The sequence below is a fragment of the Scardinius erythrophthalmus genome, assembly GCF_964197995.2.
Source record: "Scardinius erythrophthalmus genome assembly, chromosome: 18".
Classification (NCBI taxonomy): Eukaryota; Metazoa; Chordata; class Actinopteri; order Cypriniformes; family Leuciscidae; genus Scardinius; species Scardinius erythrophthalmus.
Genome location: NC_138238.1, coordinates 28718361 through 28742743, shown reverse-complemented (window position 1 = coordinate 28742743; position 24383 = coordinate 28718361). Strand labels below are relative to the sequence as shown.

At 36.1% G+C, this 24383-nt stretch overlaps 3 protein-coding genes across 5 annotated transcripts in view; 2 read left to right on the top strand and 1 right to left on the bottom strand.

Moving 5' to 3' along the window:
* The first annotated feature begins 1061 nt into the window (after positions 1 to 1061).
* Positions 1062 to 6734, top strand: psme2 (proteasome activator subunit 2). The gene is made up of 11 exons (XM_081392440.1): positions 1062 to 1425; positions 1797 to 1829; positions 1922 to 1984; positions 2192 to 2278; positions 2359 to 2404; positions 3576 to 3673; positions 3760 to 3828; positions 3951 to 4018; positions 4306 to 4360; positions 6087 to 6173; positions 6325 to 6734. The coding sequence occupies exons 1-11, from the start codon at positions 1378 to 1380 to the stop codon at positions 6403 to 6405; spliced, it is 735 nt and encodes a 244-aa protein (XP_081248566.1). The 5' UTR covers positions 1062 to 1377; the 3' UTR covers positions 6406 to 6734.
* Positions 6735 to 6818: 84 nt separating this feature from the next.
* lsm5 (LSM5 homolog, U6 small nuclear RNA and mRNA degradation associated) lies at positions 6819 to 11368 on the bottom strand. Of its 2 annotated transcripts, none has more exons than XM_081392442.1 (5): positions 11234 to 11368; positions 9383 to 9478; positions 8994 to 9021; positions 8119 to 8191; positions 6819 to 7050 (listed from the first exon to the last, which is right to left on the bottom strand). In XM_081392442.1, exons 2-5 carry the CDS (start codon positions 9435 to 9437, stop codon positions 7018 to 7020), a joined length of 189 nt encoding a protein of 62 aa, XP_081248568.1. In that variant the 5' UTR covers positions 9438 to 9478; positions 11234 to 11368; the 3' UTR covers positions 6819 to 7017. The 2 variants fall into 2 exon arrangements, with proteins under 2 accessions (XP_081248568.1, XP_081248567.1); XM_081392441.1 differs by lacking the exon at positions 11234 to 11368 and adding an exon at positions 11092 to 11158.
* A 4672-nt stretch (positions 11369 to 16040) lies between these two features.
* Positions 16041 to 24383, top strand: part of drosha (drosha ribonuclease III) — a 65371-nt gene continuing 57028 nt past the window's right edge. The window contains exons 1-6 of one of the 2 annotated variants that reach the window (XM_081393057.1): positions 16041 to 16191; positions 17657 to 18399; positions 18770 to 19076; positions 20141 to 20282; positions 22833 to 22990; positions 24131 to 24211. In XM_081393057.1, coding sequence (XP_081249183.1) covers positions 17657 to 18399; positions 18770 to 19076; positions 20141 to 20282; positions 22833 to 22990; positions 24131 to 24211 — 1431 coding nt within the window. In that variant the 5' untranslated portion in view covers positions 16041 to 16191. Of the gene's footprint in view, positions 16192 to 17656; positions 18400 to 18769; positions 19077 to 20140; positions 20283 to 22829; positions 22991 to 24130; positions 24212 to 24383 lie in introns of both variants that reach the window. The other variant, XM_081393056.1, reaches the window with a different exon arrangement.

The window sequence follows — 24383 nt, the reverse complement described above, 5'->3', positions numbered from 1 at the left end:
ATTCAGAGCTTTTCTGAGTATCGTGGCGCTTTTGACCAGGCAAAGGTTAAGGCACAGACGCTCGCAGAAAAATGGGAATCTCAGACAACTTTCGAAAATGTGAGAGTCAGAAGAATGAAATGTCATTATGACTAGTTGTGTGAAGAAGAGCGCCTGTCCAACACAGAACGTTATTTCAGAGTCAACATTTTTAACGCTAATCTAGACACAATAATCAACCAGCTCTCTCAAAGAGTCAAAAAGTACGCGAGCAACCTCTGACATGTTGAGGCCCTACACCCCATGACTCTTCAGCTCGCAAGTGATGATGAGCTGTATGTCAAGGCAAAACATCTGTCTGACCACTACAACAGGGACATAGGATTTACATTTCCTGCACAACTACTGTCATTCAGGGCCTGTTTTAGAGCAAAAATTGCTCAGCAGTCCTCAATCTATCAACTTGCCAAGATGTTGATTGTGGACTCCATAACATCCACCTGTGGTGAGGTGTGCACTGCTGCTGACAGTGGCAGCAGTACAAAGTTATGCCACTGATTACAACATAAACGTTGTTTATGTGGACATTTCCTGAGGGATTAAAATGGCACGAAAAAACATGCTAAACAATGTTTAAAAATGCATAAGGTTTTCTGTGATGGTTATGTTTAGTCTTGGGGAATAGAATATAAGTTTGTCTTGTATAAAAACCATTATGATAATGAGTAGACCAACGTGAGTGTCTGTCTGTCTGTGTGTGTGTGTGTGTGTGTGTGTGTGTGTGTGTGTGTGTCTGTGCTCAGTATGTTTAGCAATACAGCTTCATCTACTCACTGTTAAAAAAGAGCCTCTTGTATTTCCGTCCATCGTGTTATTCTTCTTCGCGCTTTATTTTGTACAGGAGAATGGGTTCACTTTTACTTATCACTCTCTATAATATACCATTTTTATTTTCAATTTCGAAAAATTTCAAATTTCAAATTTTATCTCACTTCACTATTAATGTTTAAAACGTGTTCATGTGTGTAAGACAGAAATAAACTATTGAAATTAATTCCAAAGTGGTGTTTTTGGATCCCCCTGGCGTCTAGTGGGCGCATGCCTTGCATGTGTGTGCACAAAACGGCGCTTTTTAAATGAAATAATGAGGAATGTGTAAATTAATTATGAAAAGCTTAACACATTAATCTAAAAACGTAAATACAAAAATTTAAATATTAATAATGATGAAAAAAATTAGTAGCCTATTTCACTTTATCCTTTAGTAGTGGATTGTGGGCGTCATTATTAAAGCGAAAGTGTCGCGAAGTGAAAGTGAATTGCGCGAGCCACCTGAACGTCTGCTGCTAAGTGTACCGTGATCTTTTCCTCTGAAAATAACGCAGAATTGCTTTCATTATGTCCAGAGCTAAAGTACTGAAGATAAACTCTGATAATGCAGTGAGGGTAAGTTCATCTCTATAGATTTTATAGTATCTCCACTGCCAACCGATTCGAACAAATTTAAAGTAAACGCGTTTGCGTCTGTTTGAGCTGTGACGGTTTGGCTCCTAAGAAGATTTAAAGGGCTCTTTGTTGATTGTTTAATGATTGTTGAAAATAAAACACTACTGTAATCGCTGTTTATATGTAAAAACTAACAAAAAATAAAAAAAACCTGAGTCACACTTCCTCATCCACGAATGTTGAAAGTGAAAGTAAACATGGCCATAACCTGAATGCGCGATCATTTCATGGACAAAGACAACCTAAATATTTCATTTAAATATACATTTTTTAAATAAAAATAATTGTTCATCTGTGTTATCTTCATCCAGATAGAAAACTACCGCCAGTCACTGTATAAGCAGGTATGAATTCACTTGAAATAATACACGTATATAGGCTATTTGAGATCGTGCACTGTGGCTGTTTGTGCTTACAATATTCATTGTATTGGTAGGCAGAAGAGCTGTTCTCCAATCACATACCTTTGAAGATCTCACAGCTTGACAACCTGCTGAAGGTACTTTATTTATTTATTTTTTGTTTTCATTTGATAGATGCTTTTATCCAAAGTGACCCGTACCTTTAGGTATCCATGTGTCAGTCTGTATGTGTGTCCTTGGGAAATTAACTCATAACCTTGGTTTTGCTGCCCATGGTTACCAGTTGAAAAAAATGTACTCCAGCTACAAGTGAAATGAAAAATGCTTCTCTTTTATGGTTTTAGGGGGATGAGTTCAGTATCACTGACCTCTCGTCTCTCCATGCACCCCTGGACATTCCCATTCCTGACCCCCCTGCTGCAGAGGAGGAGGTTGGCATCCGGATCAGGATTCATAATAATTCTAGAAATAGATGTCCCTTACCCTAACATTTATTCAAATATTTTAATAGGAGATGGAGACAGATAAAAATGAAGATGATGAGAAAAAGAAGAAAGGTAATTTTGCGCACACACACGTAAATGAGATTTAACTGGTTAATCATGTGATCTCGATGATGATGAGGGTGGAGAATAAAGGCTTTGTCTTGACCAGGAGTGCCAATCCTGTTCCTGCATATCTTCCTTCCTGCAGAGTTCAGTTCCAACCCTGCTTCAACACACATGTCTGTAAATATCAAATGTTCTTGAAGATCTTAATTAGCTAGTTTAAGTGTGTTTAATAAGGATTGCTGAACTTTACAGAAAGGCATGTGCCCGTCAAGTAGAGGCAATAGTGCAATTATTAGTTCCGGGCACATGATTGACTAAGCAAAGTCGTAATTACAAGTGGGAAACGTTCATTCTTAAAATATTAATTCTATCAATTATAGAATTCATAATGGACAAATCACAGATTTAGAATTTTAGTAAATTTAACAAAATGTCCCAACTTCTCTGGGAATGGGGTTGTACTTTTTTCTCTTCTTCATTTGCACACCATCTAAATTTTGTCCTGTACTTCATCTGACCAGCACAAATCAAACAAGTGTTACTATACCAAACCAAAAGCAATGGAAAATTACTGCTTCACAACATCGCCCTGTGATGTTAAAAACCTTGAATCAATTTTAATCAATTTGTTTATTATGATCCTGGTATTATTTCTTTTTGTTTCCATCGATGCATTTTAGATAGGTGGAATACCTTTTTAAAATGTTTTTTTTTTTTTGGGCGGGGCGGGAAGGGTGGGTGGGGGGATTTCCGCACCACATGTTGGAGTGCTATTGTACGCTGACGTAGGTGGGGTTTTACCATAGTAAAGTTACTTTGTGCACCTTTATCCTTGTGAATTGTGACAGAAAATAAGTGAAAAGAGAAACTGAAAAGCATATATATTCATGATGGTGGATTATTGAAGCAGTCCGACAGGAGTGATACCAGTGAATGCTGGTTTAGAAAGAAAACACACTGGTGAAGTTAACAGCACCAAAAATACCTAGTAATCAACAAAAGAGTATGACTGGAGAATCTGCTAAAAAAAGTGGGTAAAAGGGTTATGCACTGATTAGATGAAAATGTATGTTTACCAGAGTGATGGTAATGTAAGAACCTAACCTTAACTGTAACTGTGTCAAACCTTAACTGTAAATGTGGAATTTTGTTGTAACGTTACATTTTCTTGTGTCAGCTCCCAAGTGTGGCTTCATCAAAGGAAATGAGCGGATTGTGAAGTTGCTGGATATTGTAAAACCGGAGATAATGGCTCTGAAGGAGACCTGCATCACTGTAAGTGGGCAAAATTGACTCGTAGAAACGTTTTCAGCATTTTCCAAGACCGTAGTTTGGCAGCTTTTTTCTTTACTTTTCTTCAGGTCTCTTGCTGGATTGCTCATCTGATTCCAAAAATTGAAGATGGAAATGATTTTGGAGTTGCAATTCAGGTTATTAACCCTTAATTCTTCTTTGAAGATGGCTGGTTTATAGACGGTGTTATAGACTGATCGCCTATGGCACATAATGTTTTTTGTTTCTGAATGGTTAACATGACTGGTTGAAATTTTAGGAAAAAATCCTTGAGAGGATTACTGCTGTGAAGACCAAGGTGGAAGGTTTCCAGACCAACATTAACAAGTATGCGCAATTCCTAACAGTTTCAGTTCATTGATTATGCACACTATGGAAGCTTGTTTCAGGCACGTAATAAAAAAAGGGAAAAAGTCATTGAAGACAACTTTTCTCTTGCAATTGCAACTTTAATCTTATCATTTTGACTTGTTTTCTTGCAATTGCGAGAAAACAAATCTGAATTTTGAGATATAAACTCGCAATTGCAAGAAAAAAGTCCACAATTAGCTTTTTTATTTGTTTTACACTGCCCTGATTTATTCATGTTGGTAATCAAGTGTGTTTATCTGCAGGTACTTCTCAGAGAGAGGTGATGCAGTGGCCAAAGCTTCCAAAGACACACATGTGGTGAGTTACCTATCCAGTCCACTTATTAGTGTAAACTTTTTTTTGTATAGCTACAGTTATTAAATAGGGCTTTCATTATCATATTCTCAGGGGTGTTTAGTATTTTTAGTAGATTTTTTGTATTTTCACACACATTAAACATCACCCTCACCCACCTTTTAAGAATATGAAAAGGTGTGTACACGGCAATAAAATCCTTTTTAATTATTAAAATGTATATTATTTCATTTAATAAATAAGTTTTATCTGAAGTTTGCTTTAAAATAATACATGATTATTACATGATTTGCATATTAACTGTTTGGGGGAAATCGCCAGTGGCCTGTTGCATGAAGAGTTTCAGAATAGGTTTAGAGTTGACAAAACCATGCAAATCCAACCTGAGCAACGAAATCATTTACTGTTCCCTACATTAATCCACTAATATACGCTCTTGAAGGAGTGAATGAAAACGAGCGAGCGAATTTGGGCACTGACTGTGCTGAAAGGGCTGCTGCTCTTTCAGTTTGTGCTTGCTGTTTAATAATCATTTGAAACTTAGCAAACTGGCAGCTCCAGTAGTAGTGAAAAGACTTTGAACTCTGTCATGGAAACTAGCATGTATAAAGCGTAATTAAACAGTTTAATTCACAGTGCATTATGGGTATTCTCTAGCTGTTGAGTGTTCATCCGTTGTATGCTCATTATTGTGGTGCATTATGGGATTGAATGAGTGTACTCGATAGTGCACTTGTAGTTGATTTGCACCTACAAATGGCTGTCCCCTCAAATAGTGCCCTATTTAAGGGTATAGGGGGCGATTTCAGACACAGCCCTGGTTTACATCAGATTCAGCAGTCTTGCAACATTGGTTATACAAACGTTCAACTCGGGGTTTGATGCAGAGTTTGTAATTAACTCTGGAGCGCGTGCACCTGAACATGTGATACGCCGAGAACATCCAACCACATGGATCATGGAGAGTGTCAGTTTGATTCTCTTCTCTCGAGTCCAACCAAATTAATTTAGCAGTCTTGCAACATTGGTTATACAAACGTTCAACTCGGGGTTTGATGCAGAGTTTGTAATTAACTCTGGAGCGCGTGCACCTGAACATGTGATACGCCGAGAACATCCAACCACATGGATCATGGAGAGTGTCAGTTTGATTCTCTTCTCTCGAGTCCAACCAAATTAATTTAGCGATCATTATGAAAAATATCATGAATTTAAATGCATTTACAAGCCAGGAATAAATACTGCTGCTGCAACAAAAGTTTGATAAGGCAGTTGAAAGAAAATTTCTGACTATATCAATGCAAGTTTAAATAATTTAAATTTAAATAAATGTATATATGTTCACAAGAGCTCAAAAGAAAATGTGTAAGTTTAAACAATTAAAAATGCTTTATATCATATTTATATTATATAGTATTTGTATGTATATATTTATATTAATTTAAATGCAAAGTTTAATATTGTCAATTTATTTAAGATAATGAATAATAAAATAATATAATTAAAATAATGTAAATATAATAATCAGCCGCAAAAGACTAGTAATTTTGTCTTTAAAATTTGTTCACTGGAAACTGCTTTAATTTGGAGCAAGAGATACAAGGAGAGTGCCTTTATTGCATCAGTTTTGGTTTTGCTCAAACTAATCTCAAACTTGCCTGGGTAGCAAGTTTGAAGTCACTTTCATATACCCTTTTGTGTAATGATAAAGGGCATGTTCTTTTGATAGATGGATTATCGCTCTCTGGTGCACGAGAAGGATGAAGCAGCATATTCTGAGATCAGAGTGATTGTGCTTGATATACGCGGATTCTACGTGAGTGGTTTACATTTATTTATTTAGCAAACAGCTTCTAAATGAGAAACGCTACAACACAAGCGAAGGATATGGCCTTTATGAATGAATCATGATAATTGTGGAATCATCTGTACGGCTGTACATTCAGATTTCTGTTGTTTGTACTCAGGCTGAACTATATGACGTCATCAGCAAGAACCTGGAGAAAGTGACAAACCCCAAAGGAGAAGAGAAGCCATCCATGTACTGAGCCAGATACTTGCTGGGATCTTAATATACATACAGTTGTACAACTAGACCAGTTTTAAGAATTTCTCATTTCTTTTCCTCATTTTTGACATTCTAGATACAGTAGTTGCATGACACTTTTGACAGTAGATTCATCTTTTAAATGGGTTTGTTACTAAACTTGTTAAATTAATCACAGTGGTAGTTGAATTCAATGCTACATTTACATCTATTTCAGCATATACAAAATAAAATAAGGAAACCCTAATAGCAAATTCACTCATAGGACATGTTCTTAAAGCAAAAAAAAAAACAAAAAAAAAAAACATTAAAACCAATGATTTCACAAAAGATCTTCAGTTTCTTTATCTACAGATTCCACTTCAAGAATATAACACAAAATGCTGTTATACAATGAATGACAACACAGTCCAGTTAATTTGATTTGTTTTATTGTAACAAGCAACAAATGTTTACAAAACCATTTTGGATCACTTAAAGAATAAAAGAACTATTGTGGAAAAACTCCCCTCATGAAATGAAAATGCCTCTTAAAAAAAAAGAAGTGATCAATTCTTCCATGAAACAGGAACATAATTTGTACATTTATTTTCTGTCATGTGCTACACGTTTCTCAAACTTCTGGTCCTTCTCCTCCTGGAATCAACTGGAAAACAGCAGAAACACATGGTTTCGTCATATATAACAAAGTGACCTGCCATGTTGATTAGCGTTCATCTATTAATTAAATTTTTTATTGTGTTGATTCATGGTAATGTTATTAAATGGAATACATGGTACAAATAATTAAAACCGCATTTCGACAGATGTAACAAATCAAACAACATGAGATCTGAAGTGGGTTAATAACTAGTCTTTCTATAGCCTTTATAGATCTAGGCAAGTATTTCTGTTAATTAATATGTTTAGTTTTACAGGTCCATATAAAAGAAAATGACTCAGTATCATTAGCTATGTTTGCAAGTTGCAAATTTAACTTAAATCGCAAAATATAACATAAAACATTTGTGAATAAAGCACCGTTTTCATCCCATGTGTTCAAGAGAACAAAATCGTCTTCCTAGGACATTGGTGCAAAAATATCAGCAATAAGAATGGAAATTGCTGCAATCGGAGAAGAAACTGCGGCTCTTTTTTTTATTCATCATAAAATGACTTGTGCCTCATAATACGCAGATGAAACGCTCTTGCGTTCGGATGCTGGTGTTTGGGAACACAATTGTGTGAGACGCTTCGATTGGTCTGTTGGCTACACATCACATCCTGAGAGTTTTTTTGTTGTGCATTGAGGGATTTATTCAGTAAATGTGAATCCATTATAGTTTATGTGCATGTCTTCTTAACGGATAAAGAAAAGTATCCACCTCAATTGACCTTTAGTTACTGTTGCTACGTCTGACAAGCAATGGTGCTCTCATGCCACACTTCATGTTCTCACGCAGTTTAAAAGATTAAATTGGACAGAATTACAAATCGGTAAAATGAAAGAGACAGCGTTCTTTTGGGCTTAAATGTTTGATAAATTCAGGTTACACATAAAATTAAGCAAAATACTATACCTAAACAAAAAAATAAACTTGCATAAGAGCTTTACTCATATCACTCGTATGCATATTCATATACTTAATCCATCTCAAAGCAAATTGCTGTCAATTCATGAAGTGTGGATTGATATTTAAAGATGATGATTTAAAGAAGAACTCAATGATCATACCATTGTGATGTTATTGCCATTGAGCAGAATCTGATCCAGTTTTGTGATTCTTCTTCCCTCTGGAGTGATTTCACTGTGACACAACAACTTTAGTTATGGCTCAATAACAAATAATGTTTAAGATGAAAAATAAAGCAAGTTTTCCCAAATGTAAATTTCATAAATTTTTGCAAAATGATCATCGAATTACATACTCATCATTCTAAAAAATGTGGGACCACACAAAAAGAGGTGTATTTTCCTTACACCTTGAAAACAATGTACACTTCATTTTCAAAAATGTATTCCAAGTGAGTTTTTGAATCATAAATATATAATATAGTATCACCTTATAATATAATAAAATATAATAATAAGGTTCCCATGGGGTTACTACCTGAACAATGTAATGAACATGTTTCCATTGAATGGAAAGGCTTTTTTTGCAATACTAAGATGTTTTTTAGAAATTTCAACTATGCTTTTGAAACGTACACTGATAATGTTGGAGACAAGACAGGTGGATGCCATTTTTAGTGGAAACAAAGCAAAGACACTCACGAGACACAAGGGAACCTGAAGTGAAGACATCATTTCTTAAATTTCAAATGTTCAATTTATTTATTTTTCTTCTTTTTAACGCTGGATGTTTTAAGGAGATAAAAAAATTTGACATTTTCCAAACTCTGTTTGAACCCTGTTAATAAGAACGCTATGGTGTCTGGCCCCCAAATATCCCAGAGAAACATTTAGCCATTAGAATATGTTTTATATCATGTATATTTAGTTGTATGTTTGTGAAGTTTAAGTCAGAGAAGTTGAATGCATAAATATGGTAAAAAGTTATTATTATTAGGAATATATTTGACATGTTTTGGGTAGGAACATCTACTTACAACTCTGTCACATCCTCAAGGACCATGTCTGATCAAAAGAATCAAGAAAATGAAAAACATCACAAAGAATGCATTACATTATGACATGAGAATCTTCAGTACATTCCTGGCACACTCTTTGAATTCAATGCACCTTCTCTTTCGTTACATAATATCAGCAGAATTGCTGCAGAGGTAGGCTAATTTGCTTTTTATTTCACTTAATTAAAACAGCAACAAAAATGGCATTGTAACAAATGTAAGTCTCTTACATTTACAGAACAAATAAGTGAATGTGTACCTGTATTATTGGCTACTTGTATTTTGCTCAATTAAGTTAAATCTAATCCTAAAATATTAACCATCACAAATAGGTGTCAGCATTTTTTTCCCCAGCAGTTAAAGGATACTGACAAAGTCATCGAACCCGAGCAGAGTTCCCACAATCTCTTTATCGTTCTTCATGACGATGTGAATCCGAGAGCCAATGCATTTATCCACCAGCTCTGAAAGACATCATACAAGTCATGGCAAACACAATCAAAGACAATAGAAGCAGTGTAAGACTGAGGCTGTGTGATGTTTGCAGTGTGCATACTGTTAAGAATCTGTAAAAGCTAACAGATGCAAAGACACACCGAAACGGTGAATAATAAAGCAGTTATATCGGCCGTCACGGTTACGCCTATAGTTTGAAGGGTTTATGAACTGCAAATGTATAATTTAATCTTCCACAAGTTTGACATTAATACTAATTTTTGAGTTAATTATATTTGGAGTTTGTGATTATTAGAGAAGTCACAGACAATTTTGTAACATGAAGGTGCGTGTGATATGACAATATTGTGAACATTAAAATGTCTCCAAGACCCGTCTTTACAGAGAGATCTAGTATCGTGCTACAGTGCACATTCTATCAGTAGCAGTTTTAAAGCTTTCGCCGACGGCCCAACCTGTATGTGTGTGAGTATGTGACAAATTCAAATCTCCTATTTAGCAACATGGATGAAGACAGAGTTGGTCCCTAACAAGAATTCAACATCGGTATTTATTATCAAGTTTAATCCTTCTTGTAATGAAGATATTCATGTCACACACACTGAACACATACCCTAGCACAGGGGTTTTCGAAGTAGAGACCTGGGACTTACATATACATATAGGATATAACATATACATATATAAACATACAAACATAAGTAAATGAATAAATCTAACAGTCCAGTACTTCTGAGAAAATAATATATTTGTAATGTACATGTAACTATAAAATAATATTTTGAAATTATTAATATAATTTTTTACAGTACAAATGGGTTCTTTTTTATACAAGAAACTATAAAGATGTTTTTTTTATTATTATTATTATTTTAGGATAGCGGTCCCTGGCATGAAGAAGATCATATTTGGGGGTCCATGGCACTTAGTTTAGAGTTCCCATGAAGGGGCCTTCATCATCTCATGCTGAATAAAATAGGCTAGATAGCCCAAATAAAACAAATTAATTATATTACGAACAATAAACCAAAATAAGTAAGTACATCTGAATTCAAAATTGAATATTATAAATGTATCACTTATTTATACATGGTATCAAAAATAAGTATTTTTGTTAAATAACGAAAAATCGCATCTCTAAAAACAATGTTTCAAATCAACGTCCCTTTCAACTTAAAAATTCAGCAACTGGTCATCTATCATCTAGAATTCTGTTTTACCCACTTGTAAAACAACTTTAGTCATGATGACGCTTGGTCATACATGTGCTTGTAACTCGTAATTAATATACTTGAAAGGCACATAAATGAACGAAATAGCCTAATTGTGAATGAGGCTATAGGTGCGAATTCGGACACAGACACGGTGATGCAGGCACTTTAACAGAATTCACCCATACTGACTGTGGGGTCTGATTTCAGTTTATATCCTACGATTCATTTGAATTAAAAAAAAAATGTTTCAACGATTATGCCTATAGACCGTTTGTGTACACGTGTGTCCGATAAAATATAATAAAAAGTACTCAGGTTTGAATGCGACTTACAGGGAACTCTATGCTCCCTACTACAAACTTAATCCAATAAAGCAAACAATCAATTAAAATAAAAGTCGCACATACCGAGAGGTAAAAGCTGCGAAGGGTTTGTAGCTGCTACTGCCGCCATTTTGATATTAGACCTGAATAATCAGTCACCGGAAACGAATGACAGACACGAGAAATCGATGTCAGATAGTTTGAAACGCGCTTGGCTGGCACTCACCAGCAGGAGGTGCTGCGGCTCTTCCGAAGTTTGAGTTCGTCGTTCAAGACATAAGATAGTAGCAGAGCCCGTCTACGGAGAGCCTTGGCACTCCCTATTCAGCCCCATTGTATTGATTTTGGTTGCAGTTCCATTAGAATTCCACTGGGGGTGATCGCGAGCGAGTGCAGACTGAATGGGAGTCAATGGGGCTATACGGCTAGTGTCTCTTTCACCCAAATGCCGTTGAGAAATCTCAGATTTTATTGTAGGTTTTGCAAGTTCAACATGGGTTATAGGTCGAAAGTTGAATGAACGAGTACTTATTTCTTTTCTATTTCTTACAGGTTGAGTTGTTGTTGCCCATAACACGCTAGCATTCTGCTAATGACGTCAGCATTCTGACGTCATTGACATTTTAAAAGACTTTTTAAACCAAATAAGTGACTCTAAAAAAATCGAACACCCAGCAATGTGTAATTTCTTTGCATCTCCTTTCGAATACAACATTCAAATTACTAGACAAAAAATTATATCCTGAGAAAAGTGGGTTTTGAGGGGTATTTCGCCATAGACCTCCATTCATTCTGCACTCGCTCGCGAGCGCCCCCGCATGGACAGAGACGTGTTACTGCAACCAATCCAGAACCCGGAAGTAACCCCCCCCCCTGATTTTTTTATTTTATTTTTTTAAATTCTCTCCCACAAATTAGATTCCTCAAGAAACTTAAGAATAAAAATATAACACTCATTTCTCGAATTATTTTGCAGAATATACTTTGGTATGAATTTCATTTTTATGTTTTTTAAATTATGAATTAACAACCTTCTTTCATTCTCATATTTCTGACAATGCATTAAAACATGCTCTACTGTTTCCTCTTGCCCACAATAATCACATCTTCCCGTATCATGTTTACCCATTTCCCCACTGTTTTTGCCACCTTTCCTTTAGTCTCTTCTTGATAATACTCTTAATTTCACTCTTACTTAAATTAACAATTAAATTAATGTCATTGTTTTTAACTGCTTCTTTTGCTTCTTTATCTGCAATTTCATTTCCTTAAACACCAACATGTGCAGGCACCCACAAAAATACTACTGTAATCCCCATCATTTGAATTCTGTATATTGTTTGCATTATCTCCATTAAAATATCTGGTCTACTATCTGAATGACTGTATTGTAAACTAGCCAATGATGAACATGAGTCTGAACAAATAACTGATTTCACAGGTCTTATTTCTTCTATCCACTGTATCGCTAATAATAATGCAACCATTTCCCCTGTATAAACAGATAGCTCATCACTGATCCTTTTCCTTATTGATAGATGAAACTCTGGGACAGTAAATGCTACTCCTATCTTGTTGTCTGAACTCTTTGATGCATCTGTGTATATCTGAACATAACTGTAGTACTCATTAATATGTGTCTGTACATTATATGAATTACATTCCTTACCCTTGTTTCTCTGTTCTAACAATGTAAAATCAACTATAGCATCTGGAAGTACCCAAGGTTTTATTACTGGTAATGGAACAGTAGGACTAACATTTAATCGATTAATTTTAAGTTCTGTTGCTTTCTGTATCACAGTCCATCCAAAACTTTTAGTTTTCCTCCTCTCTTTTTCCCAACATGGCTTTAACGTGTCTAGTGTTGGATGCTCTTGACTATGGCCTTGTAAATTAACCCAGTAATTCAATGATAGCTGTTCCCTTCTCATTTCCAAAGACATTTCACCCATTTCCACCTGTAGTGCTGTAATTGGAGTAGTTTTTATAGCTCCTGTACATAGTCTAAATACCTGATTCTGTATATTATCTAATTTTTTAAGAGATGTTTCTGCAGCTGATCCATAAACCACACACCCATAATCTAACACAGATCTAATCAGTCCATTATACATTGCCTTTAATGCCATCCTATCTGCCCCCCACTCACTACCAACTAAACATCTCATTGTATTTATTATTTTCTTACATTTATTTATTATATTCTGAATATGCACCGCCCACGTAACTCTTTCATCAAGCCATATCCCCAAAAACTTAAAATATTTTACTCTTTCCAGTTCTTGATTATATAATTTTAGTTTCACCTCACTTCCAATTTTCTTCCTTGTAAACAACATTATTTTTGTTTTATCAACTGAGAATTTAAAACCCCATTTATATGACCATTCTTCAACTATTGTAATAGCCTCCTGTATTTTTTTCACAATAAAATCAATATTCCTTCCCCTTTTCCAGATTGCCCCATCATCAGCGAAGAGTGAGAGGCCCAGCCCATTATCCAAATCTTCAAACACATCATTTATCATAATGGAAAATAATAAAGGACTTATTATACTTCCTTGTGGAGTACCATTTTCAATTGTAAACTTTTCTGAATAACTGTTTCCTATTCTCACTTTAAGTGTTCTGTCTGATAAAAAATCCTTGATCCATCTATACATTTGACCTTTGATACCTAACTTATACAGTTTAATTAACAACCCTTCTCTCCACATCATGTCATAAGCTTTCTCTATGTCGAAAAAGACAGCTACTACACTCTCTCTATTTATTTGTGCTTTTCTTATCTCATGTTCTTAACATACCGCCGGATCCATTGTATTTCTCCCTCTCCTAAAACCACTCTGATATTTGGATAAGACTTTATTAATTTCTACATGATACATTAACCTTTCATTCACCATTTTTTCCATTATTTTACCAATATTAGATGTCAACGCAATAGGTCTATAATTTCCTGGATTTGTACTATCCTTCCCCGGTTTACGTATTGGTACTATCACCGCCTCCTTCCACCTTTGTGGTAACTTTCCTTCTTCCCATGATTTATTGTACATATTTAATAAAACATCCTTAGATACTTCGCTGAGATGTCTTAGCATTAAATAGCAAATCTGATCTATACCTGGAGCTGAATTCTTGGTTTTCCTAAGAGCTCGATTTAACTCTGCCTTTGTAAATATCATATTCAATTGTTCATTATTATATTCCTCATTCTGTATTAAGTCTTTAAACTGTTCCAATGTCCTTTCCCTTCCTCTTTTACCCTCCTTACTACTATTATCTGATTTATGTATTTTAACAAAGCTTTTTGCAAGCATTTCTGCTTTCTCTTCATCTTTTATTGCTATTGTATCTCCATCTTTTAATACTGGATACCCAAATTCTCTTTTTATCCCATTCATTCTTCTTATCATATTCCATACTTGACCAATTTCAGTTTAGTAGACAGTCAGTAGCAAACATTCTCCAATAACAAGTTCCTTTTTTTAATTTTTTTATTTTTTTATGTGTGCATTTGTCTCCATAGTTCGTTGTTTTGTGTTTTCACCTGTACAAGATGACACTGTTCAGTTGTAGTACATTTTTCCTTTACAATTCATCACTTTAGTTTGCACTAATTACAAATTCATTGTGGGAAAAGCGTCTGTAAATGAATAGGCCTACATGCTAATGTAATGTAATCATGTAATGTCATTTATTCATTAACTGTAATGTACCATTACCTATAATTTTTGACTTCTTCAATGAAATGTAAAGTCCTTTGGCCTTCCATCAAGAGCAGGCTGGATGTCTTGTCTCTTGACCTTTGAGAGCTACAATGTCATTTATTGTAATACAGAAATGCTGAACTTTTCAATGATACTGAAAAAATATATTGTACTGATGAGTTGGGAAAATGAATTTTATTTTTTCATTTAAACCTGGAAAGTTTTAGGATTTTGAAACTTTTAAAATGAAGATAAGACAAGAAATGTCCCAGCTAACAGTGTTTTCAGAACTTTGGGTAATATTCTGGCAAGGTTCACTTAAAGTTTTCTTCCAGTAACATTAATAGAATGTGCATTTAAAGTTTAATAATGTTCTCAAAATGTTAGCACAAAAACATTATAATAGGCTACATCGTTCATGGAACTTTTTTCCTGAAATGTTTGTCGGATGTTCAAATAGCTTTTTTTTTTTATGTTACTACTTGTTTCTGAGAAAATGTTGAGAAAATTCAAAAGTATCATTCTCATAATTTTTGCAACATGATAAAATGGAATGTTTCCTTAACCTTTGCATAACCAAGCAAAAGTTTTTTTTATTTTATTATTGACTTTTTTAATGTTCTGAAAACATCCAGAAACAATGGCATCATGACTTGATGAGAACGTTACGTTCGCAAAACGTTCGAAGAACATATTTTGTTAGTTATTCTGAAATTTGACAATTGAGTTTATCACTCAGATTAAAAAGATACAATCAATCAATCAATACAAACTTGCAATATAAAAGCCAATTATGAATTGTTTACCCTTGTGTTTGCTCAAGCATCCAAAAATCTATCCTGGTTGGACTGCTGAGAAATCTGATAAGAGACTGAGCTACTAAAACTGTTATGATTGGATGATCACTATGCAGAGGACACAACTGTAGAAGAGAGAGCAGACTATTACATTGAGATTAAGTTTCAGATAGAAATACATGAGGTTTATGATTATGAATAGCAAAGACACAATTAAGTGTTTCTGTAGAAAGAGAAAAAAATACTTCCTTATTGTGTGCATATAATTAACATATTGATGTGGTGTAATGTGTGGGAGTATGGGTGAACGAACTGTCCTTCGATGTACAAATAGGAAAATTGATGTCAAAGCGAAAATGTACTCGAATTAAGAATACAATACGCATTTGTTTTCTTCCCCCTAGTATGAGATGTCTTTCTGCATCGACTCTTCACACTCCGGTTCAGTTGGTGGCAGTGATGCACCAAAAGAACAAGAAGAAGACTATTTCAGCGAGGGATAATTTCTCGCGTTCTCATTGGTCACTTGTCACACAGCCTAAATCTGATTGGCAGCAGCACACACCGCGTTGCCAGCGTCATAAACTGAGCATTTTTTCCCCCTGTAAACATAAAACATTATAAACAGCATCACTGATTTATTTCCCAAGCTTTAGCAAAGACTTCTAAAGGTAAGATTTATTCTTCAGGAAGTTTTTCGTCATCTTTATTAAAGTGCTGTTCTGTCATTGAATCATAGGAGATGCTGAAATTGATGTAACTGTTAACGTTAGCTTAGATATATTTCAGAGCGTGTTTTCAGTGTGTTAAAACACTAACTTAGGTGAAAATGCATTAAAAAATACGCATTTGAGAGGGATAATAAATTGTTTCGAGACGCCTACAAGACGTGACTCTGCCAAAACCCGTGCTTAAATTTTTCACTTGCCATGTCAAAATTGTCACTGTCTCAACCACAAAAGCGAACAAAAAAAACTGGGCCCATGTAAATCGCTGCATCCACGATGCTAGAAACGTCGTTTTCTTTTGGCCTCATAATTAGAAAATGCCTTTGTGTCGAAAGAAATGTCTTTCGCTCTAATCGGTACGAGGGCATTTTAATTAAAGGGACAGTTCACATAAAAAGTTTAATTCTGTTATTTACTCTTATGCCGTAAATAACTCTTATGTCGTCTACCCTTATGTCCTTTCTTACCTAAATAAGAACATTTTGAAGAATGTTGGTAATCAGACCCTGTTGGACTGTTGGTTACCATTGACTTCCACTTTATGGACATTATTTTATGTGCCACAAAATATAAAAATTCATCAAGGTTTGGAAAGACCTTTTGAAAATTAGAAATGACAGAATTTTCATGTTTGGATGAACTATCCCTTTAAATCAATGGTGTTCACAACATTCATTAAAGTCGTAGAAAACTACTTTTAATTTACTTTTAAGATTACTAAAATATCACACTATAGGCCTAAGTAATTTTATCTCACGATAAGGCTGTATCACAGTAGTTATTTTTGCTGCAAATTGTTACATTATCAAAATTTTAGATACTCATGAAACTTCACAATTCTTGGTACCAACTTTGATAACACAGCACAGCGAGGCTAACTAATGTAATAAACTATACTATACTAAAAAAATGACCAAGGATTTATTGAAGACAAGTAAACAGTCAATAACAAATAACAAAATTCAGATGTGGTTTTCTCCAGTGCTGACTGATTAGTTCAAGCGCATACTTGGGTAACATTTTTGTTTTTTGATGGTCCACTTAAACATTCCACTAACTAAGTAACTTTGCTAATCTAACCCTCATTAGAGTATTAGTAGACTGTCTGTCTGCTTAATATCTGCTAAAACTTTATTTTCATGGTGCCCCGCCAGACATTCTACTACTGACTAATGTGTAACAATGCAACTACCGGCACATGTCAACTTATTCCACAACCAGGCCTAACATCTAACCCTAACCTAATAGTATTCTAAAGTCTACTAATAAGTCTACTCTAATGACATGTAGTTGTAAAGTTACTTATAGTAGTAGAATGTCTAAAGTGGATCATTGAAATAGTGTAACCCATCCTTGTATGAAAATCTTCTATATCCATATCTTTCTTACATCCATGTCTTCTTTACAGATGTCTTTTCACGCTGGCCGCGGATGCCCATGGGGAAGACCACCCGCTCCAGGCCAAATGTACCGGCCCCCTCCACCACGCTATCACTACGACCCTCCAGCTGCTCCCGGTCCTGTCTATAACCCTCAGGGAGGCAGTGGCTACATGCCACCTCATCCTGACTTCATGCCTTTCCACTTCCCTCCACCATCACAGGGTTCTAACGTTCTACCCCAATGTCCCTTGCGCCCACCGGTCTTCCCAGATCCACCTCCTTTTCCTCCACCTGCTCCTCGCAGCTCAGAAGGCTCGGCTTCCGTCCCGGTTCAGAGCTCTTACCCCTACATGATGCCCACCGTCCCCCCTCCACCGTTGCCCCCTCAGCCCCCATCAGTGCCACCTTCCATGCCCTACTCGCCATCATATCCCATGAGCTACCCTCCACAGCCACAGCTTCCCCCTCCACCCAGTTTCAACCCAGCTTACGTGCAGCCCGGAGGTTCCTTCAAATCTGAACGCTCCCGCCCGAACACTCAATACAAGACAGACACATCCTCCCGCTCGCCCGAGAGACTCCGTCACCATGACGATCACCGGCACAGAGGCCACAGCTACGGAGGATATGGAAGCCGACATGACCGTGAGTTTGGAGGAGAGAAGCGGGACCGGGACAGAGGGTGCAGTTCAGAGCGCAGGCGGTCAGACAGCCCACGGTGTAAAGCGGACTACGATAGAGGGCGCGTGCCATCAAGACACCGCAGCAGGTAATGCGCTTCACTGCTCTCTATTAATATTTTTTTTTGTGCCTTTCATTTTACAAATTGCTCCCAACAGTAAGTGGTGACACAACATTTGGGACCCACAGTTTTTATGTTTAAACACCAGTTGTGAGTCATTAGTACACTACCGGTACTGCATGAATTTTTAATTTATGCAAAGAAAAGAAGTATTGCTTGTGTCATCTCTGGGTCCTTTTGACACTATTACAGTTGACCAAGTAATGACATCTTACTGCATTTTTGTGTGATTCAAACACACACATACACACTTTTATAGTCTTAGTTTAATAAGTACTTTCGCTGGGTTGTCTGTTCCGTTATTTTTTACCACAGTAATATTGCCTTCATCCACCAGAGAACGATATCGGCATAGAGACGAGCCAGGTTCGCCCCCCTCAGACAGACACAGGAAACACATTCACAGTCGCTCAGGCAGTCGAGAGAGAAAGCGCCGGCGTGTGGAAGAGGAGAAAGAGAGGAGAACAGATGGAGCCTCCAGCAGTCGAGAGAGATCTGTGAACTCTAGCAGGAGTAGAGAGGCAGAGGAGACGTCCACTGACCGCCACGAGGAGGAGAAAGGAGAGGAAGAGTTACTCAAACCTGCCTGGATCCGCTGCACACATGCTGAGAACTACTACTCCAATGACCCAATGGACCAAGTGGTAATCACAGGAGTGAACTATCAAAATATCAATGATTTACTTATAGAAACTCATTAAAGGAGTAGCCTAGTTCACTTCAGAATTAAAATTTCCTGATAATTTACTCAGCCCAATGTCATCCAAGATGTTCATGTCTGTCTTTCTCCAGTCGAAAATAAATGTTTTTGAGGAAAACATTCCAGGATTTTTCTCCAAATTGTGGACTTCAACAGGTTGAAGGCCCAATTTTCAGTTTCAATGCAGCTTCAGAGGGCTCTACATGATCCCAGCTGAGGAATAAGGTTCTTATCTAGTGAAACGATCAGTGATTTTCTGAAAAGAAATATATATTTAACCACAAATGCTCGTCTTGCACGTCCACGTAATCACGATGGAAAGGTCAGGCGGTAAGCTGACGTAGGCGGAAAATTAAGGGTAGGACAAACAACTCCATCTCATTTTCTCCTCCAACTTCAAAAATCGTCCAACATCGTTGTTTTACCTTTTACTTCCTTTTTTTTTTTTTTTGGAAAAGGCTTTTGACTGTTTTACCGACACTAGGTCGGTACTTCCACAAGCGGTCACGCGTGTCCTTTCAACGTTATTACGAAATGTGTGGCGCATCACAGCTAGTGCAAGAGGAGCTTTTATGGTTAAAAATTATATAAATGTTTATTTTTTTAGAAAATAACAGATCGTTTCTCTAGATGAGACCCTTATTCCTCAACTGGGATCGTTTAGAGCCCTGAAGCTGCATTGAAACTGTAATTTGGACCTTCAACCTGCTCCACTATATGGAGAAAAATCCTGGAATGTTTTCCTCAAAAATATTAATTTCTTTTCGACTTAAGAAAGAAAGACATGAATATGTTGGATGACTTGGATGTAAATTATCAGGAAATTTTAATTCTGAAGTGAACTAATCCATTAAACAAAATTACACACTACACCTTTAAAATGTGAACTATAGATGATCCAGAAGAGTTTTGTACCAAATATTGTCATGATGTTATGACCAAAATACATCAGATACTTTGACTTCAGGAGCTCTTACTTATCTTTCACGTGTTATTATTCATTCGTAGGGTGACTCTACAGTCGTGGGAACCAGTAAGTTGAGAGATCTGTACGAGCGCTTTGAGGAAGAGCTTGGCCGAAGGCAGGAGCGGGCCAAATCCACCAGGCCTAAATGGGATCCACCCAAGACCAAACTGGACCAGGATCAGGGTATCGTGTTCCAAGATTTTACTATTTCAAATATGCACAGTTTACTCTATGATATTTACCAACATAATATGGCTCAAATCTATTTCTAAACAACTCGATTCCATATATAGTTTCTATACGAAATATTTATTTTATAATTCATAATATTGTTTATTCCATTTTTTATTTCAATCTGTATGTAAAATAAAGCAAAAAAAAAAAAAAGCAGCAAAAAAGGTTTTGCTTGAATTGGAAATGTAAAAAGAGTCATTTGAAAGCCACAAGCATAGTCGAGAGGAGTAAAACTTCCCAGTGCTGTTATACTAAGGGTGTTGAAGTGAAAGGTGAAGACATGACTAAGTGGTTCATATGGACTTCAAAACCGAATGAGGGTTTCAACCTGTCTGTTAAAGGGTCATGAGACCCCCCGTCTCAGCACCAGTTGCTACAAAAAGTGCTACAATCCACAAAAAGGCTTCTGATTCAAACAGTTTTATTTAACTCAAATTAAGTTAAAGCATTAAAGCTTCCCACACACTGCAATTTACCATTACACGCAATAAATTTGAATGTTTATTTTACATGGTTTTGTAAGCTCACTGTAAATTAAACATACTTTACTTATCCTGTGACAACTACAATTTAATGCAAAAATAAATGCACATCCGCTCACATTTGTACTCTTCATTGAAAATAAATGAATTCACTGTTGCATCTTTAATAACTTTTGAGGCCTATTTTGCGCTGTTTGATTGGATATATCATGGAGCCATAAAGACCGATTGCAGCCACAATGTGGATGAATTGCATTTGTCGAGGACTTGGGTCTATGGAAGAGAACTTATTACTCTTACAAAGCAAAAAACAAACACTCATTTTGATCCGTTAATGCATCTGTTACAGACACCAATGAGTTATCAATGTAATATAGGTGTAAGTAAATATCACATCCTGTGGCGCTAACACGAAGATTTTAAACCTGGAAAATGAAAATAACACTTTACTTGTTGAACGTCTCTTCACGTCCTGATAGCAATCAATAATTAAAGTTGTCTGAATATTTAAAGTCAAGTCAAGTCATCTTCATTTATATAGCGCTTTTAACAATGTAGATTGTTTCAAAGCAGCTTTACAGAGATAAACGTATAATTTAAGGTAACAGAGATTGTTTTGGCTTTATAGGAGTTCTTTAATAAAGTTATTTTCCAGCTAAAGTTAGTTTTGATTGATTTGCTTCCGTCGCAACGATCATTTGTTATTAAATTAGGGGCCGTTAAGACCACACTATTCTCTCTACACAGACTTTAAACGCGAACCTGTGAGAAACGCAGATGGCGTTCACATGCGCATTAAGAATTGGTTCTATAGTTATGTGCGTTTGATGTACGCAGGTTTGGAATTCCCTACAAACCAAGCCTAAACAAAGTACTTGTCTTTCCTTATAAATTTTGATTAAGAATTTTATTTTATTTTGTCACTTCGGGGTAGGAACGCGAAATGGATTTTCCCGACAACGCCTTATCTGTAGAGTGGTAAAGGGATCCTCCATAGGGAGAGACTAGTTGGCACTTCAGCACTGCGTTGTCATCGGGTCCAGGCGAAGGTCCTTCATCAGATCTGGATACGGCCTGGATCCGGCAGGCTGCGGGAAAACCTCGGGACAAACACAGACACTAAAATAAGCGTAGATGCCATTCTTCTTATGATGTAACGAGTACATCAGGATTTATGGGAAGTGTTCCCGGTTCCGGCTGACCTAATCTATGCAGCCTAACATTGAATTATAGAAGTATATAGTGTATTCTGTGAATGCTAGGTCAAAGAGATGTGTCTTTAATCTAGCTTTGAACTGACAGAGTGTGTCTGCTTCGCGGACAATAGTAGGAAGACTGTTCCAAAGTTTTGGTGCTAAATAGGAGAAGGATCCACCGCCAGCAGTTGATTTTGATATTCTAGGTATTATCAACTGGACGGAATTTTGAGATCGCAATAGACGTGAAGGACTATAATGCGTTAAGAGCTCGCTCAAGTACTGCGGAGCTAAACCATTTAGTGCTTTGTAAGTAATCAGCAATATTTTAAAATTTATGCGATGTTTAATAGGGAGCCAATGCAGTGTTGACAGAACCGGGCTAATATGGTCATACTTCCTGGTTCTGTAAGAACTCGAGCTGCTGCGTTTTGGACCAGCTGTAGTTTGTTTATTAAGCGTGCAGGACAACCACCCAGTAGAGCATTACAAATATGTATGTATGTATATCTTCTTTGGAAGTCTCTCAGGACCAAAAAAGTTTTGTCCACTCATTGCGAAACTGCACAGCTTAGCTTTAAAATGAAACAATTAAAACTAACGGATGGTTGTTACATGGTCTTCTATGATGTGCAACACACATATCCTTATTAAAATATGAGAAAATGTAGTTTAGTGTTTCATGACCTCTTAAGACCTTAAAGAATATTATCAACATTTAAGCAGATGTTTAAGACAAGAGATTGTTTAAGAAGATGAGATTTTATACAATCAAAAATGGCATGCTGTAAAAGATGATTGTCGGTTTGTTTTAAAAGAAGAGAGCTCCAGCGAATCAGAGTGTGAGTCTGATGGAGGTGGTAGCAGCTGCTCCAGTAGCTCTGACTCAGATGTGTTTGATGTCATCGCTGAGATCAAGAGGAAGAAAGCGCACCCTGACCGCCTCCATGAAGAGTTGTGGTATAATGACCCCGGACAGGTATGCTTCACCTCACTGCAGACTCTTTGCTGAGAAATTTAGGTTTTATGGTATGTTTTGCTCAAATCCATTTTATAGGGGTCATGAATTGAGACATCAAAATTTCCTTGATCTTTTTGACATGTAAGAGGTCATTGTACTATAAACATATCCTGTAAGTTTCAGAACTCAAAACTTCCTCGTAAGTAAAAAAAACAGCTTTTATTGAAACCAAGCTCCTAGAAGTAGACATTACAAAACGTTTTGCCAAGTTGTGGAAAAACATAGTCTTTGCATTGCCCTTTTTGTGATTCTAACATTAAGAAAATGTTTCAACTATGAAACAAGATAATAAACACCTTTCTATATCGTCTTTGTTTAAACACTAATATAATAACTACCTTACAAATACTTAATTATAAATAAAGATGATTAATTACCAAGCTGTTGCAGACTGGAATATCCTTAGAATTTGATCTGTAGGTTGATTAGTTGGCTTCCAATTCAGGATCAGTCTCTGGTGGTTGCCATTTTCAAAACAATTCCACATGTAGTGGTGGGAATGTTGAAAATAATTTGAATATGCAAAAATGATTGTTACCCAGTCATAGCAGTGGGCGTTTACTTTCAAAACTTGTCAAATGCGGCATCAAAACGGAGTGTCAAAAATGAGAGAGAAAATAGCATATTTCTTCTAAATTAGGATATTTAAAAAAAAATCTTGCTAACATTATAAGAGGACCTCCAAGAACATTATAAGATTTAGAAAAGATGCTGTTCATGACCCCTTTAAACTAGTGATGCATCAAAATTAAAATAACTAAAACCAGACCATTCTGGACACTATAGGCCAGAAAATGAATCCAGAAATACTAATTTAAATTTTGGAATACCTAAACAAATTCTATTAATATTATATTTTTTATCAATAAACACTTTTTACTGACTTGCTCTGCAAGGTTCTCTTTAAGCAATAGTAAACATCTATGCCACAGCCAGTGATGTTCACTCAGAACTGATTTCAAATCTGGAGAGGAAAAGTAATCTAAAGAGTTCCTGAATTAACCACTAATTCTAAATTGTTTAATGTAAGTGTATTTCTATGGTTTAAAATGAAGTTACATGTATTCTTATTTTCTTGATCATATGCTTAAATCTCAGATGAATGATGGACCATTATGCAAGTGCAGTGCCAAAGCCAGACGAACTGGAATTCGACACAGTATTTACCCTGGTGAACAGGTATAGGCCTACATGCCTTTATTGAGTCACCTGAGTCATCTGTTTTAAAAACCTAGTTTAGAATTCAGTTAGACACTGTCATATGCATTGAATGTTTCTGAAATTTAGAATTAATAAGACAACAAACTTCTGTAGAATATGAAAAGCGCAAACAATATGGGTACAGGAGAGA